The sequence below is a fragment of the Ctenocephalides felis genome, unplaced genomic scaffold, assembly GCF_003426905.1.
Source record: "Ctenocephalides felis isolate EL2017-DRISC unplaced genomic scaffold, ASM342690v1 CF-g0.4_SCAFFOLD_01886, whole genome shotgun sequence".
NCBI lineage: Eukaryota > Metazoa > Arthropoda > Insecta > Siphonaptera > Pulicidae > Ctenocephalides > Ctenocephalides felis.
In genome coordinates this window covers 57,835,215-57,854,891 of record NW_020538040.1, presented here as the reverse complement: position 1 = coordinate 57,854,891, position 19,677 = coordinate 57,835,215, and the positions used below count along the sequence as shown (strand labels likewise).

The window sequence follows — 19,677 nt, the reverse complement described above, 5'->3', positions numbered from 1 at the left end:
GCACTGCACATGTACACTTTGCACCCAATATATTAGGCGAGTTTCTATGAAACGATAACGTGCAGCTAGAACAACATTTTCAGTCTGGAGCCTGCGGTGTTTTTTTACGATAACAAAGATAAAAGTTCCAATATAGAAGCGCTACTATGGAACGTTGCCAGACGATGGCTATCTAGAAAACATCATTGAACAGGGAACTAGTTCGGCTTTTATGAAGACCATGCGATCTTCATAAAACTGATTTTGTTACTGCACTATGAACTACTACATGTAATTGAGCAATAAACATGGATACAATACTTGCATTTTTGCAACTGACAATCCAACTAATATACGAGTGGTATTGATAAAAGGTGTATAACTAGAGGTGTATGGCATCGTGCCTTAAGGGGGTATTCTACTGTAGAATTTTGAAAAAATCGTAAAAATTCTTTTTTCATATTTTCAAAGTTTAGTTATTCAAAAATATGCCATTAAAAGGATTTTTCAAAATTACTATTATTTCCTGAGTTATAGCCGTTTTAGTGACGTGGCCTCGGTTTGGGTCCGACTTGTCTCAAAACTTTGAACGCGTTTTTCTCGGAACTACTTTTTTCGAGCTGGCGGTAAGGATATCTCGAGTTCTAATGAACCGATTTACTTCAAATTTGGAGAGGATCTTCTCTAAACATTGCTTTATCGCATGGACCTTTCCCAAAACTATAACTTTTCATTTAGTATTTTTAAAAAATTCGGAATTGTTAAAAAAAAAACATGAAAAAAAACTTTTTTTTTTCAAACTGCCGCCATTCAAACAAATTTTTTTTTTTAACTTATCCAAGGTTCATATCATAGCGGCATCCATAATAATTAAGAATCCATCTATTTTTCATGTTTCGGATCACTAGGAGGGTTGGAATCATGCACGCCAGGACACCCTCTTTTTTTTGAGCCCCCACTTTGACTGCTCATAACTTTGTGAATTCTAATTTATTTTCTTTAATAATTTTTTTAATGTAATAATAAAATATCAATAAACAAATGATAAAAAAATCGATAGTAAAAATATTATTTGTTTCCTTTATACAGAGCTTCAAAAACCGGGCAAAATTCATGCTTCTACAGTAGAATACCCCCTTAAAGCAAATTGCTAGAGCTTACCGTAGCGTAATTTAAAATTTTTAAAAGCTCTAAATTTTTTTTTAAAGCTGGAGCGCCGCGTCGCAGTCGTATTCGGTTAAACATAGGCACGGAACTCACAAATATGCACAATTTCTTGTAGTCAATACACATTCCGCCATATTAACTTCCTGAACTGAATAATATTTTAACTTTAAAAGTAAAATTTGAGAATTTTGAATAAACAGGTTTTTGTCTTAACACTAATTTAGGATATCATACAAAAACATTGAAATAGAAAAATAAAACAATGTCCACAATCGGACTAAAGTTTTCAAGATTTTTTTATAGATATTAAAAATCACAGTAAAAACTGTGCACATTCTACTTATTAAAATCATTAATCATTTATTACCATCATTAACGCAAAATTACGAAAAAAAAAATATTATTTCCATAATATTATATAAAACTTGATTTCTTTTCGGGTTTAAACAAAAAAATTTACATCTTTCAAAAACGGTTATACGAGATAAAATTACAAATTAATATGAACGAAAAATAAGTGCTCATTCAGATATTTATTGCAAAAATATATCACCCAAAGTGTAAGAAACTCACACAAGAAGACTACACATATAAAACATAGTTTTGTCTCATTTTACATAAATAGTAATTCGAAATTATCAATTATATACTTATATACGACTAAAGATTGTGATAAATGACATCTACATGAACCACATTGTTTAATGTGTATTTATTATAAGAACATCAGGTAAAGTTCTCACAGTACCCATTTAATGTTCAAGATGGAAGAGCAAATACAGTGAACGAGTACTAGACGATCAATAAATCTAAAGCAATAGACAAAGTTTATCAAATATAAGCAAAAATGCTTGTATTGATTTCGTGTTATGAATAAATATTATTTTCATCATAATCTCCATCTTCATCTTCATTTCATCATAGAATGAACAAAAAAAAATGCTTATAAATTTGTGGTTAAGCCATAGAAATGGAAATTGAATCGGAAAGATTCAAAATTGAAAAAAATTAAAAGACCCATTTCTGACGTGATATTTAACTCTTAGTCGGTCATCACTTTTTCGACTACATCGTTTAGAATATGTTGATATTACCAAAATTCAATATAATATGTTTCACTACATTTGTAAATAGCATTCATTCACATTTATAATAATAATAATACATAACTCTATACTATTTAATTCTATACTAAATTACATATAATTTGAAGAATAAATATTGACTCAATAACCTCATTTAAAGTTTAGTTTAACTAGTGGTGCATGGCATCGTGCCTTAAGGCAAATTGCTGAAACTTTCCGGACCAAAAATTAGAAGTTTCAACAAGCTTTAAATTTCTTGAAAACTTTGAGAAAAGTAGATTTAAAAAAAAATGATATTTTTTATTTTTTTATATATTTTGAACTTTTTTTTCAAAGCTTCGTAACTGTTAGAGACAAAATTGGAAGGGCGTAAGCGCCCTGTCGCAATGTAACGGACAAACATTGGTACGGGTAAACCAAATTTGTACTTATTATTGAAATCTCTATAAAATATCTGCTACTTTAATGTGCAAATGTTTCATGATCGTTTTTGACGGCCAAAAAATTTAGTACGTTTTTTAGGGATCTCCGAAATCAGTTCTTCACTTCATCAATACAGTTAAAATGTTTTTTGAATTATTGAAATCGGACGCTCCTTTCTCTCAAAACTAAATTACTATTTTTTCGCAACTTTTACCCCGTATTTTCAAAACGGCTGGACTTGCCTCTGCCAAAAACTAATCAGCACGTCTCCCCATTAATATGAATCGAATGTCATTTAAATTGTTCAATTCGTGTACCCAAAATCGTCGACAAAAATTTGTATCCACACACACATAAATTCATTTTTTCTAAGGTATGCCAAAATGTTGAGAAAACTTGAAACCTTAGAATGTATAAAAATTTTTTTTGGATTTTTTTACGACTGCTATTATTATAAAGTTGTAATTAGAGGCTAATTTTGGTATAAAGGTATCTGAAAAGTCATAACTCAAATTTTTCTCAACAGAGTGAAAATTAAGTAAGTAACTATAAACAAGTATAAATAATTTGGTTATCAAGTAATAAAATTAAAATTTCTTATTTCCTAATTTACTTATTCATGGAACCCTATGGTGAATATATTATGTGATATACTCGTAATTAATTATAAACCGTAAATGTGCAGGTTAAATAAGGTTAAATAAAATTTTTAGAAGAATATATAGATGCTATATTCTATATTTCTATATATATATATATATATATATATATATATATATATATATATTTCTGTATATATATATATATATATATATATATAACGACTTTCACATCATGTGAAGTGAATGTAGTAAATATTATGATTAATATTATAACTTATTCATTCACATGTCTGCCAATTATTCATAAGCGCATCGTTAATATACTTTTTCTCTCACTAAGCTTCACGGTATTGTGACTACAATAAATTCACTTTTAAATTCGCGCAAGACTAATTAATTAGGCGTTGGCAATCAATTTTCTCAAGAATAAACACATATCAAATTCTAGCGTTAACTAATATTGGATATAAGATAAAGTGATAACGGCAAGGTACACGAATTTCACATATTTACGAATATGAATTTTTATGTACATGTCATAATCAAATAATTAAAAAAATTTGTTTAAAAAAATCCATTTAAAAGAGCGGGTATTCGAGCCCCCCAGCAGCGATGTTCATTTTCTCTTGAAAATATAGATCAAAAATATGTTTCCAATTGAAAATAATATTCCATGTCCGGCACTGCGGTGTTAAATGGCAATTGAAAATCTCTCACACTATTCTTCCCTGAATTTAGTTGGAGTTGATAAAATTGAACTGTCACGAGAAATGTACATTAAAAATTGGACTTGGTTCTTTCGACGCATGTCATTTTACTTAAGCCCTATAATAAACTTATTTTAAAATGATAAAAAAAACACTATATTGCACGCATGAAATCGTTGAATTTCGAAGTGAACTTGAATAAATTGAATAAAATATTCATCAGAGTAACGTCTAGAATGTAATTCGTACGTCCATGAAGTGAAAAAAATGACTTTCTTTTACGCTCTATAAATATGAAATATGATACGAACCGTCTGACCAAAAGTAAAGACATAAAACCAAAATAAGAATAGCTTTATTATATAGATGTATATACATAAATATAGACAAATACGCATTAGAATTATCATTAATTATTAATTATTATTATTGTCTATTTGAAACACGAATAATTACAATTTTAACTAACTAATTGTAAGAGTAAGTTGTATATTGCATGTAGCCTTTCTTCCTCAAACTTCACGATTTCTATGAATGTTTTATAAAAAAATTATAAACAACAATTCATAATTTATGTATCAAAACTTTGAACAAAAAAAAATAAAAATTCATATTTATTATTTTATAACAAATTTAAATTGAAAATTTTTAGAAATAATTGATTAATAACTTCCCGTAGAGTATGTTATAGTAATCGCAAAAAAATCGAAAATAAAAAGTTTTATACATCTTTACGTTTTAGGGGTTTCTCAACATTGTGGCATACCTTAGAAAAAATGTATGTATGTTCAATATTGAATATTGCCTCGAATGAGCGGGTGCTTCTGATAATATTTTATTTATTAATTATTTTTTATTTATAAAAAACGTAATTACTGACATTTAGTGCTTGTTTCCAATTATTAATTATTTACAAGTGGTGTATAAGTTATAATCTAGGAGTTTCAAAACCACTGACGATGACGTAAAATTTTATGTCAAAACGTATGGAAAAATAAAGATGTTTTAAAAATCTTAATTTTTTACTAGATGTTACGCCTTCCAAGAAATTAATCACACACACACACACATATATATATATAAATGGTAGAGTCTTGGATTTGTGAATATTTTGTAGAATTTCGAGTTTAAAAAGTTTTTTAATAAACTATTTCTTTATTTATTTATTTACTGTCGTCGTTTCGGAACTAGGTACGTTCCAACTTGAGGACATCTGTCAAGAAACATGATCTTGATAAGATTTAAGCAAACAATATGTTTAAGAAAAGAAGATGGATTTTTTAATTAATAAAGTAGTTGAAAAAATAATGTACAGAAATATGATAATATGATCAAAATGAAATAATAAAAAAATGAGTGGATTATATAACAGGATATTAAAAATGATATAAAATTTAAAAGTTTAAAAAAAAAGTTAATGAAAAATTATTACTATAATTATTACTTTTTGGATTCTTGTTCGAAACTCTACAAAATATATATATATATATTATATATATATATATATATATATATATATATACATATATATGTGTGTGTGTGTGCGTATGTGTGTGTATTCAATTTGTAAAACCAGAAAGATTTATTATTTGTATAGATCTAAACGCAAACAATGTCCGATCATATTAAACATGTGTTTACTAAAGATACCGCGTGAACCATCTGTATACACATCGGTGTCTGATTATACGAATTCTTTAAATTGTGATCATATTTTGGTTTCTATAAATTGATACATTAGCGTAAGCGTAATTAAATTGTTAAAGCAAAATATAAGCAAAAATAGAAATAGTTTGAAAATAAATTTTATAAAAAAATAAGTAAGTAGATCCTATTTAAATCTAACTTTGACCAATTGACTTTTCTTTAAATAAATTTCAAATTTGATCTCATTCTCCTATTATTTTTTAATTTTAGTATCCATTCAACAATTTTATCAATCAAAATTTCATAAACCGCGATTTTTATTTTTCATCTTTAGTGTTCAATACATCTATTCCCGCGGCTTTACACGGAGGATAGGCTTCATAAAAAACCGTGTAACTCGAAAAATTCATTCTTATATGGAAAAACCGCGTCAAAGGAAAAACACTATCAAAATGCCCTTTTTGCAAATTTTTAATATGATGAACAATAAACATATTGAACGAAAAATAAATAATATTAATATTAATATTAAAATATATATACATGTATGTATATATAGTGTGAGAGAATACTACTGACGAGCAAACTGAGTCTGGACTTGCGGAAGAGATTGACAAATTGTTATGTCACAAGCATAGCTCCGGACGGATCAAAGACATGGACTCTAAGAAAATCCGAGACATGGAAGAAAATAAAGTGAACGGACAAGATAACAAAAAAAAGAAGTCCCGAGAAGAGTGGGCGAAGAAAGAACTCTACTGATTTTGAGAATAATCCTGAAAAGAAAAGGAAACTGGACCGGAACCATTCTGCAAAGAAGTGCCTACTACACGACGTCGTCAAAGGCAAAACGGAAGGACTGAAAGGAAAAATAAGAATGCAGATGGTTAAAGATTTACGCGAGAAGAGGAAATACAGAGAACTGAAAGCCGAAGGACAGAATCAGGAAGCATGGAAGCAGAAGTTTGCAAAGAAAAATTCATAAAAATGAATATAAAGTGATGAATAATCATTAATTAATGATAATAAAACGGCAACGATAATAATAAACAAGGGAGGAGAAAAAACCATTGATTTTGTGGTGCTCTCATACCATGGACCTGCCTTCGGGCAGACTATTATTTATTAACTTCCCGTAGGGTAAGTTATTGTAATGGGCCGAAAATCGGAATTGAAAATTTTTACATTTCTCGACGTTGTGAAGGTTTCTGAACATTTTGGCATACCTCAGAAAAAATGGATGTGTGTGTGTGTGTGTGTATGTATGGATACAAATTTCCAGTCACGTTTTCGGGCGCACGGATCAACCCATTTGAATGGTTCAAAAAACATTCTAATCCTATTGATAGGGAAAAGAGCTGATTAGTTTTTGGCAAAGGCAGGTCCAGCCGTTTCGGAGATACGGAGCAAAGAGTGTAGAAAATAGAAATCGACTTCTGGAGTGAACGGAGTATCCGATTTGAATGATCTAAAAACATTCAATTAGTAATGACTGGGAGAAGTGTCTATTAGTTTTTGGCAAAGGCAGGCCCAGCCATTTCGAAGATACGGAGCTAAATATGTAAAAAAGGCAGTTTTTGAGAGAATTAAGCGTCCGATTTAAATGATTCAAAGAACTTTCTGCTTGTTTTAACAAAATAATTGATTTTGGAAAAAAAGAATTTGTTTCAACTTTTTTATTTTTTATTTGTTGTATATCGAAAATAATTCAGATTTTATTTTTATTTCTGACTATAGTTCTAATATACTTTACAAATAATTTCAACTTTGCAATTTAGTTTATATAATTCTTATAAATATTAGACAATGTTACAATATTTATAATAATCTATTTAAAAACATTCAGTATTCCTAGTACGGGAAGTTCCAGCAATTTGCCTTAAAGCACGATGCCATAATTGCCTCAAAACAGAATTCCACTTACAGCTAGTTATTATTATTATAGTAATATCAAACCCATTTAATAAATTGTAGCTTCATTCATAGAATAAAAATTAGCGACATTTATTATTCTTTCATTATTACGGAGATGGTTTAAAAATTCAATTTTGATTTGTAAAGATTTTTCTTTTATTCTCAAGTCTTTTATTTCTATCTTTTGCCTTTGTCGAACTATATTTTTTTTATAAATTATAGAAAATTTTCTCAAAAATAATTATTATTTTCTCATCTTAAACAAATTTACGCTACCAATTATATATAAACACTTTTAATGATAAAAACAATTATACTCAATTATACAGACATAAAATGTAATTTTGATCATAAAACGGAGAGTAGTATCAATATTATCTGCATATTTCCATTATAGATATAGACTACCAAGAATTCTTAACTATAACATGCATTTTGTAGTGTTGTATTTTGTCGATAGAACAATGAAAAACGTATTGTATATAGAAACAAATTATAGTTTAGTGTTTATAATTTTGTGTAAATTCAAAATTAATAAATTTGGTTAAAAAACATTATTTTCAAAAACCATGTAAGATCGAAAACGTGTAAAACGAAAACCTTGTAAAACTGGGAATAGTAATTTAATATTATTATTATAATTTAATATTATTCAAATATAATAAATTTATCTACATATTATTTTAGAACGATAATTTTTTTAACTTCCCTTAGGGCAAGTTATAGTAATCGCAAAAAAATCGAAAATAATTTTTTTTATATATATTTACGTTTCAAAACCTTCTGAACATTTTGGCATACCTTAAAAAATAGATGTATATGTGTGTGTGTGTGTGCGGATACAAATTTTCGTCGACGATTTCGGGAACACGGATGAAGCGATTTGAATAATTCAAAAAACATTCGATTCGTATTGACAAGAAGACGTACTGATTAGTTTTTGGCGAAGGCAGGTTTAGCCGTTCCGGATATATGGGGCAAAAAGTGCCAAAAACGGTAACTCAGTTTTTAAGAGAACGGAGCGTCAGATTTGAATAATTCAAAATACATTTTTCTTATATTGAACAAGATGAACAACTGATCGAATTTTCATGAAGGCAGGTCTAACGCTTACGGAGATCTAATGAAAAAAGTAAAAAAAAGTGCCATTTGGCGGTCAAAAATGATCATTAAACATATGCCCATCAAATTATCAGATATTTTATAGAGATTCTAACAATAAGTATAAATTTTGTTTACATTCCTATGGGTTCCGTACCAATGTTTACCCGTTAGACGGCGACGCGGCGCTTACGCGCTTCGATATTTCGACTTGATGCAGTTAAAGCAGTACGATTGCTTTGAAAAAAAGTTCGGAATTTCCAAAATATTCCAAAATAAATTTTTCTTCAGAGTCTTTTTTTTTAAAAAAAAGTAAATTTTTGTCAAAAATTATAGTTTCTCAAAAATCTATTTTTTTCAGAGTAAATTTTTTTCAAAAACGTTAATCTTATTAAAAAAAAATTTTGGTTCGCAAAGTTTCAGCAATTTGCCTTAAGGCACGATGCCATGCGCCCCACTAGTTAAAAAATACATAGTATAACACATTTAGAATTCAGTTAGAATGACGTGATCATTGTATGCGGTGGTGTAATCTAGTGCAGTAAGCACCATCCGATTGACCTACATATTTCAGAGCAAGTAGACGAGATGTTCGAACCTTTGACAAATTGATGACATTTTTATTAAAATGTCACTTAATGCCGCCACAAAGACTTTCAGTACATTATTGCATAATCGTATTTATATTGCACATTACCAATTTGTGATATTGGTAGGTTAAATGATCAACAAAATAAAAACGATATATTATTCATTATTTAAGATTTAGATTCTTTTGTTCGACGTTGACACATATTCATGAATGTTGAAAAAATAAAAAAAAACAAAAAAAAACTTTATTTATTATGCTTTATTTCCAATTAATTTTATTTTAAATTTTGTTATTGTTTTTTTCCTGATGTGATACTGTACAAAAAAATTGCTGAATTACGTGTCGAAACGTATAAATAAATAGATCGTTATTTTTTGTTCTTTTATTCGATGATTGGCTCAAAATATATTATTCATTATTATAATTTACGAGAAATTAGTACAATAGCTTTTCTGATCTGCAATCTGATTAAAAAAGCAAGCAATTAGCGCAAATGAAGAGTAAGCTATTTTGGCCAAAATATATTAAAAATAAATCTCTTTGTTGACGATAATAGTTCAATATATTTGTAAAAGGTATTCATCAATATAACAAGCACGGTGGAATTGCAACTCTCTTCCCCAGCTAAAAGTAATAATCAAAGAATATCAATAATCATATTAAATATGCCGAAAAATACATTTTATTGATATCAAATTGCGTATTTAAAATGATTTTCTAGTTTTCTAATTTTTCTACGCTCTAATAAAAGTATATATCAGTGATTTCTTATAAAAGTATATATCAGCATAAACTTATAAAACTGTTGATATTTATAATAATGAATAGTTGGAATGCTAAAACTTTGGATAACTAAATCATAACACCCATAGATAAGATAAGATAATAATACCTATCGAATTTAATTATAATGATTTATACTAATAATAATAATATAACTTGTTTCATATATCTTAGGCAGAACATTTTGCACATCTTCCGGTACAGTGGTTTCTAAACATATTGGCATATTTCATAAAAAATGGATGTACTCAAAGCTTCGTATAGAAATAGCATGGAAAAAAACTTCGAAAATTTAAAAAATGTTTTTAGGTATAACTTAGCGACAAATATATTAAAAGTGACAATTCGTGTCATCTTTTATTGAAAATTCGACGCTCTACAAAACAGATTTTTAACTTCCCGTAGGTTAAGTTATTGTAATCGTCCAAAAATCGAAATTGAAAATTTTTACATTTCTCGACCTTTTGAAGGTTTCTGTGTGTGTGTATGTATGTATGGATACAAATTTCCAGTCACGTTTTCGGGCGCACGGATCAACCGATAGGGAGATGTGCTGATTAGTTGTTGGCAAAGGCTGGTCCAGCCGTTTCGAAGATACGGAGCAAAGAGTGCAAAAAATAGAAATCGAGTTTTTAAGAGATCGGAGCATCCGATTTGAATGATCCAAAAAACATTCAATTCGTAATGACGGGGAGAAGTGTTTATTAGTTTTAGTCCCAGCCATTTCGAAGATACGGAGCTAAATGTGTAAAAAATGGCAGTTTTTGAGAGAACTAAGCGTCCGATTTAAATGATTCAAAGAACTTTCTGCTTGTCTTAACAAAATAATTGATTTTGGAAAAAAAAATTTGTTTCTACTTTTTTTTTATACAAAACTTTGATTGAATTGCGCACTATCTAAAAGAAAATATTAAGAGCTAAATCTTATAGAGGATTTTTTTCATCAATTTGTAAGCATTTGAGCCTCTGGGAGCAAGGAAATTCGAAAATGTCCATATTAAGGACCACCTTATATATATATACGTTCTGTTCAAAAAGTACCCGGAATTTTCGTTTTTTCAAAAAAATATTTATTTATTCGTCTACATTAATGTGGTCCCCTTCAAAGTAGTCCCCCCCAGATATAATACACTTATGCCAGCGTTTTTTCCAATTTTCGAAGCACCCTGGATATTCACTTTTTGATATGTCCTTGAGCACTCTCAGCGATTTTCTTCAATCGAGGAAAACCGCCGTCCTTTCATGGGTCTCTTCAACTTTGGGAATAGGAAAAAGTCACACGGAGCCATATCTGGTGAATTTTTGCACTTTGCAACACTTTATTTCATTTTTTACGCAAAATTTAATACAAATTCTTTGACTTTTCCATTTTTCCATTGTAAAAATCGCCGAGCTCAGAAAAACACGTCGAACCTTAGCGACTACCACAGACAAAGTAAACAGTGAATATAGCTGAAAATTTCATCATACTTTAGGGACATGTATACCAACACAATAAAAAAAAAATTTTGACAATCAGACACTCCAGACCCGCGAAATTTAATTATTAGTAATTCCGGGTACTTTTTGAACACACCTCGTATATATATATATATATATATATATATATATATATATATATATATATATATATATATATATATATAAATTGAGAGTCAAACCAATCAATTAAAATAATTTCATGTTGCAAGTTTGGCCGTAGTCCAAAATGCTTGCAATAAAGAGAAACCGATGAGTATTTCGGGGCCTTTTAAAATGATGCATGAATAATGTTTATATCTTTCTATAGTAATAAATACTGTATACATAAACATCTATATCGTTATTGACATAAAATAGGCGTTTTTGAACCGAACAAATAAATTAATTAAGCAATACGTCGTTTTATTACATATCCTAGGATATCATAATCACTTGTAAATGTCAATTATGCCTACAAATTATCTCCACCAGCTTCATCTAACAATAAGATAGACTAGAAACCGTCGATAATATTTTCTGATGCACAGCTTCTTAAACTTTTGTCCTTCGCGACCCCATTTACGATTAAAAATATATATGTTTAAGAATTTATTGAGAACATAAAAAACAAGGAGTGATGTTTTAAAATTATATAAATATTTGACAATACAATCTCTCGCGACCCCGACCAATGGTTTGAGAAGCCCTGTTCTGATGCATTAACTGTCATTTTAGAGATAATAACCCGCTTATTTGTGTGACTAACATCTGCTTTTTTATAATGGGGCTCGTTTGCAAGAACAAGCTGGTGCGCAATATCTTCAATATTATTTTCATATTTCGCTCATTTTTATTGTAAATTATTTAATGTATAATATAGAAGACTGGGTACGATTGTGCCAGGGTACGGTAGTGACAGTCGTCATAACATCTAAATTATACAGATTTTGATATACGGTCCATCCAAGGGAGAAAGGTGAAGTATGTTTGCTCGAACAAGTTTACATTATTGCTTTCAGTCAGTGCCTTACATCAACATAATCTATGTACCGCATTGCTTTTAAAGAGTTAAAAGTGTTAAAATGTTCGAATTCTTTCAATAATGACTATTAATTGCATACAGATTATTTTTCTGTAAGTTGAACATTAGTAGTTATTTACCAGCAATTAATTTTTACTTAGATAATTTCGCTCAGTCATAATGAAAATTTGTTTTCAAAAGTGTGCGGTAGGTACAGTTGTGGCAAATTTTGGGGTACGGTTGTGCCACTCGCTCTTTTGTTGTATGATTTGATTTTAAGACTAATCGATCGTATTTAATGACAATATTTTTTAGACAAATGTTCAAATTACTATTTAATTCACTTTTCTCTCAGCTAACTGGTAAATTAACAAAATTATTGCTGATAAAAAAAAGTGACAGAACCGTACCCCGTCTCCCTATCACGTCAAGACTTCTCTAACTTATTAACTGTCATTTCTATATTGGTAGCAAGCTAATTTGTCCGACAAACACCTAATTTTTTATTATGAAAGACCTCCTTTGCAAGAACAAGCTGATGCTCAATATCTTTTACAGGATTTTCACACATTATCAGATATTTAAGTCGAACTACATTGCGAAATCGATACAGACACTTCAACTATTATCGTTCTCTCCTGGTTTGTTTATAATTTACTTGGGTTTTGGTTTATCAACGATATAAGTTGGACTCTTTATTTGGTTGCACCGAGCATAGCAAAAATTTAAATTTGTGCGTCTTTTTTTGGTTTAGTTTTAAAAAAATTGATGGCAACTTTTCTGTTATTATTTCATTTTTTAAAAACTAGAACTGGTCAATATCACAAATAAATCATAAAATCTTCAAACAACTATATAGTACACAATGACACTATACTTCACCCCCTGAAGTGCATTACCCCAAATATCATTTATTCATTTCTCAACGATTATATTTAACCAACGATACAAAAAGTTCAAACAAATGGAAAATAATGTTTAAGAGTATATCGATTGCATATTTAGTAAATCAAAATTGTTATGTTGATTTAATTTTGAGTTAATTATGTTAACTTTTTGTGTAAAAATAAAGTGATTTATTTTTATGATATTTAAGAAATATTTTAAAATATATGACATTACGATATAAATAATCATAATGACGATATAATATTTTGCAATATTTCAGGCATTTATAATTTTATTAATTAAAATATTAATTTTTAATGCATGTAAAATAACGAAAACAAGTAACTTGCAATTCGTTATATACAAATAAAATTGTGAAAACTTTTGTTTTATCATAGGGCTACATATTTCCCATATATTTAAGTATTATTCATCAATTTAAAAATAATTCAGTAATAAATCCTTAAGATTAAAAGCAATTTAGGATGAGGTTCCCAAACATCCGCCATGTTGTCATATCAAGGGAATCGGCCCTATTGTCAAAAACATTGAACCTAGAATAATTTTAAAGGGCTCACCTTAAATATAATGCACCATTCCTGAATCGTTGGGTCAATGCACAACACTAGCACAATATTATATCACGAAACAAACTTTGTTTATAACACTTTTATGTGATACACAATTTTTATTGAAAACTGACACAAGATAAACGCGTGTGAAATATATCCATTGCACAAGACGACTGAACGCGACTGACGCGATTGTACACTCGCCAATTGGGTTGCCAGATGCATAGTAATTACCTAATTATTCAAAGATGGGGCGACTGGTAGAATAGTAACCCTTTTTAACAGAAACATCACGAACGGACAACAATTTCACATACACATGTGTTATAACTTAGATTTTATCTTAGAATAAATAGGTTCAAATATTTTATTTACTCTATTTTATTTATATATATATTATGATTTAAATAACTTAGAAGTATAATTTAAAAAAAATAAAGTAAAATATTTAATTACTAGTATCATTACTAGTAAAGTAAAACATTTAAAATAATTTATAAGCACGTATAAAAAAATCTTACTTACTCTAGAAAATTACGAGCTATGATGTGAAAATCAAAGCAAGTACTTCGAAATAATTTGTTATGATAAAAGGAAATAAGATTCAATACTTTTTTTATCTATGATTCTGTTCAACAAATTTTACAATTGAAATGAGATCATAATAAAATATGGCAACACTATTTTCGACCATTTAACTGTAGAATACATCTGTCTCCTTCTTTTCTTTTTAGACATATTGCCCGCGTGCACTTTTGACAATTAAAATATCAACAAATAAAGCAGTAATATAATATTTTAACAAGTGAGTAATTTATTTATATATATTCAAGTAATCTAGTTTTAATTACATTAAATGTTTGATTCGATCGATTAATTTTTTTTTAATTTAATTTTAGGTTATGCATGTTTGCTCACATAAATTTATTTATACATTTTAATATCTTCTGCTATTAATGTTATTATAATATCATATTTATAAATAACGTTTAATATGTGAAAAATCTTTTAGGTAGAAAAAGTGTGAATAACAAATTGAAACATGCCACAAAATGAATATATTGAGAGGCACCAGAAATTATATGGTCGCCGTCTCGATTATGAAGAACGTAAAAGAAAACGCGAGGCAAGAGTGCCCCACAAACGAGCAGAAATGGCACAAAAATTAAGAGGTATTAAAGCTAAAATCTTCAATAAAGAACGCAGGAATGAAAAGATTCAGATGAAAAAGAAAATCAAAGCACACGAAGAAAAGAAAATCAAGAAGAATACAGAAAAGGTTGAAGATGGAGCATTACCCGTTTATCTTTTGGACAGAGGTGTACAGAATCGAGCCAAAGTACTCTCTAATATGATCAAACAGAAACGTAAAGAGAAGGCCGGAAAATGGGATGTGCCTATTCCAAAAGTCAGAGCTCAGGCAGATGCTGAAGTATTCAAAGTTTTATCATCAGGAAAGTCCAGAAGGAAAGCGTGGAAGAGAATGGTTACAAAAGTTACTTTTGTTGGTGAAGGCTTTACACGTAAACCTCCAAAATTCGAAAGATTTATCAGACCTATGGCTCTTAGGTTCAAAAAAGCACATGTTACCCATCCTGAATTAAAAGCTACTTTTTGTTTGCCTATCATAGGTGTTAAGAAAAATCCAAATTCTCCAATGTACACGAGTCTTGGAGTAATAACAAAAGGTACTGTTATAGAAGTAAATATTTCAGAATTAGGTTTAGTAACGCAAACTGGTAAAGTTGTTTGGGGTAAATTTGCTCAAGTAACGAACAATCCTGAAAATGATGGATGTATAAATGCTGTTCTGCTTGTTTAAACTATAAGTGTAAATATTTTAAATAAAATATAAATAACAAAAGACTTGTTTTCACTTTAATTAAATAAGTATACTTTAATTTTTTTTTCAGTGTAAATTGTCCTAAATATGTTTTTCTCCAATAAACATCTATGAAACTCCTTTCTGAAAATTCACTTTGATCCAATAATGTACACGAATAATTTTTGAAAATCATTTAGAATTTTTGAGCATGCATTTGTCAATAAGCATCTACATAATCAGCCACTTGCATCAAAATTATGTCTTGAAAATTTATTAACAACATTTAAATCCTAATTATGAGGTTTTTAATGGTCCATTCATGTTCAGGAATTGTGCTGACTGTTTGCAACAATAATAAAAAAAAATTTTAAACACATTAGAATTATTTCTTTTACAAATGTAATAAATAAGATAAGAAAATGTGTGGTTTTATGTGTATTACTGATATGCTTGATAACATGTTTTCTACATACTCTTTTACATGTACCTGCTGGAGTTTATAGAATAAAATACAACACTGCGTTTAATTAAAAATGACTAATTAAAGCTTTTAATTCAATTGCATTATTTATAAATAATATTTATATTTATTAATATATTTGGCTTTATATAAATCTATATAATAGAAAAACACATAATAAATTTATGTATCTGTGGAATGGTTATAACAAGTTGCTTGAGAGCCAATATTTACTGTAAGCTTTTCATAGATATATATGGAAGATATATTATCTATGGAAATTTATATAATGTTAGCCTTTACAGTATGCACATCTTTCTTTTTTGTGTAGTGCGTGATATTTTATTACTCACATACACTACTACTATAACAGAGTGCCTAATTTATTCACGAAACTATTTCATTAAACAAAAATTGGGGCACATTACAAAATTTGTTGTTGGTTCATTTACACATTCGATCATTTCCTGTATCAAAGGCAGCTAAAAATGAATAAATAAAATCAATTATAAAGTTGAAACATTGTTTAATTCGATACGATTCGCAAGCTGAGATCCTAAAAATTTTCATATTCAACATAACATGTGTATAGTCTCTGCCAATTTAAATCAAAAATATTTTGCAATCATTCTATAATACAATGTTTCAATTAAATCTTAACATGCAAACTTTTTAATGACTGCTATTCAAAACATGAAAAATAGTGTTTAAATTAAACGGTAAAATATTGATAAATGATGCAACCTCTTCCACAGATTTATATATTATAATACAACTTATAAAATCTCTTTGAAATATGGCATATACTTGATAACAACTTATTCTCATTGTATAACAACTAAACTTTTATAAACTTGCAGTTATTATTTTAAGTACACAATATAGCATGATACACATGATTTTAACTCGAAGCATTTTTGAAATGTAAACATTACTCTCATCCTATATCATATATCATTATTGCTAATAATTATATACATAATATATAAATATATGACACAAATAAATGTAAAAAGCCACATGTGATAATAGACTTAAAGCTAGAATGACTTAGAAACAACTCTGCATGAAAAATAATTTCAAATAACATTTATAATAATAGCTAACATAACTGAATTTGCCAGAAAATTAAGCATTTTATGCAGATGCTTATTTATTTGATGATTTGCTACTCTGTTTTGCCACTGTAATTTTGGCTTGCATAAAAATGATCTATTTAAGCAGAACATGTTAACATATAATGATACCATATACATCAAAGATGTTTTACGATATGTGAAAATAATTTTTGCAAATGCAAATATTTTTCTTATGCATTTACAAATTTAAAGTGTATTAAATAATGTTAATGCCGCACTTTTTGAATGTGTATGCTGATACGTAAATGTTTAGTTATATAATTATGATAATACTTGTTTACTTTCATCAAAATTAAATTTTTATTCATAATTTCAATTCATATAAAGCTATTTTACTGATCCGTGCAAAAAAATTCAAGTAAATTTTTAAGTTGTTTGATATTATAACCTTTATTTTATTGAGTCAACTCAGATTTACTTTAGTTAGATTTAATTGTAAATTAATTTAGTGTTACTAATTAAGTATTGTATCGCAAATTTTCAATTTTTAAAGTTTTATTCAACATTCATATTCTTTTATGCAATTGCATATACTGAAAATCATGCAAAAATATATACATACAAACACACAAACATATATATATATATATATATATATATATATATATATATATACACGTGTATGTGTAATATGTGTGTATGTGTAATCAATTATAATAGCATCAATGCTTGAGAAGATTTGTTTAGAAAAACCATTCTTGACCCTGTGAAAGTTTTCAGTACTCGGAACTTTATACATAGAGTCCTTTGCAACCATTCTAAGCATTATTTTGCGTAAATGTCAATATCACAAAATATGATAATAGTTTAGTATCAATTTGTGATATTACCATTGTATGTAATATCAGTACATACTGTCAAATCTTTAAATTTTTTATAAGATACCTTAAATATATGTTCAATGCAAATTCATTTAAAATTAGCTGATAAAATAAATGTTAGATACATTTTTTATTTGTCACACAGCGCAATATTCATTGTTTGTTACTTAATTACTTATCAATATGCACATAATTTAATTAATTTACCTTGTTAGATCAAGAACACATCAATATAAGTTTATTTTATAAAGTTTTTTCTGGCCCTTGAGAAGGCGATATACATTTGATTCGTCCATGTACTTGAAACAGATTCAGAATGATCCATTTGCTCTAAGCCGAGAAGTTGTTGTTCAAGTTTGCGCACTCGATTTTGATATTTTCTTTTGCATCTTTCCAAGCACAGATTTAAATTACTGCAAAGTTAAAAAAATTAATAACACTCAATGTGTAAGTCTGAAAAAAAAAATGATATTATATTTACATGAAACACGAGTGATGATTCACATCACATTTGATAATAATATACAAACCCTGATATATACTTGATATAGATTTATACCACAAACTTCAGTAAAGAAGAATAGAAATTACATCAATCGATATAAAAGAAATCAATATAAATAAATGGCTAACGCCTCAATTTTACATATTCAATTTTAAATAAAGATACCAAATTTCATACATGTTCGTTTCCTTAAGTTCTAGCATTGCGTTCTGAGCCTGTATATTTCTTTCTTCTGAAGATTTAGCTGCTGCTTCTAAAGATCCGGCGAGACTTTGCAGTCGCGTCTTAAGTCTGGCCTCACGTGCCAAAGCATCAAGTAATTCTCGCTCAACTCCGGCCGCGTGTTCTGCTTCGGAGTAAGATGAACGATCCTTAAAAATAAACATATTTTTGGAATAATAATTATTTTTCATAATGTTGCTATACAATAAAATATTCAAACTCATAAACACGCTTAACATTAGTGTTTACCTTATTTTGCCTTGCTAACGAGAGCAAGGCCTCTGTATCTGCCAATTGCGCCTGCAAATGACGCAAGGCGGCTTGAGCTGCTCGATGAGAAGCTTCGAGTGCACCATGCCTCAGTTCAGCAGCTTTACGTTCACGTTCAGAGGCAAACAACTGTGCTCGGAGATCTGACCTTTCTTCACGCATTGCCATTAGTTCCTGAAAATTTATCAATTGTACACTTGATGTCTCATAAATATTCACAATACATATAATAATACTTTTTAAGAAATATAAAAAAATTCTACCAAGATATGTTCATTTCAAAATAATGGGTAAATACTGAAAACGTCGTTTTATTCGATTAAATTTATTTTTACATGAGTTGGCTAAAATAGCTAAAAAATTGAGTAAAATTTTCGTATCATTGTTACTCAAGTATTTTCATTCAAAATTTGCAATTCCTTGCATAATAATGTGGTGAGGTTAAGTGGAGTTATATCCTAACAGATCCAGCTAGGATGCGATAAGCCCAACT

At 28.6% G+C, this 19,677-nt stretch overlaps 2 protein-coding genes across 2 annotated transcripts; one reads left to right on the top strand and one right to left on the bottom strand.

The window, feature by feature from the left end:
* The first annotated feature begins 14,635 nt into the window (after window positions 1-14,635).
* LOC113376844 (ribosome biogenesis protein NSA2 homolog) lies at window positions 14,636-15,798 on the top strand. Its single transcript, XM_026616913.1, has 2 exons — window positions 14,636-14,747; window positions 14,955-15,798. The coding sequence occupies exon 2, from the start codon at window positions 14,985-14,987 to the stop codon at window positions 15,762-15,764; it is 780 nt and encodes a 259-aa protein (XP_026472698.1). The 5' UTR covers window positions 14,636-14,747; window positions 14,955-14,984; the 3' UTR covers window positions 15,765-15,798.
* Window positions 15,799-16,671: 873 nt separating this feature from the next.
* LOC113375147 (colorectal mutant cancer protein-like) lies at window positions 16,672-19,352 on the bottom strand. The gene is made up of 4 exons (XM_026615097.1): window positions 19,164-19,352; window positions 18,870-19,063; window positions 18,488-18,600; window positions 16,672-16,709 (listed from the first exon to the last, which is right to left on the bottom strand). The coding sequence occupies exons 1-4, from the start codon at window positions 19,350-19,352 to the stop codon at window positions 16,672-16,674; spliced, it is 534 nt and encodes a 177-aa protein (XP_026470882.1).
* Window positions 19,353-19,677: the final 325 nt, after the last annotated feature.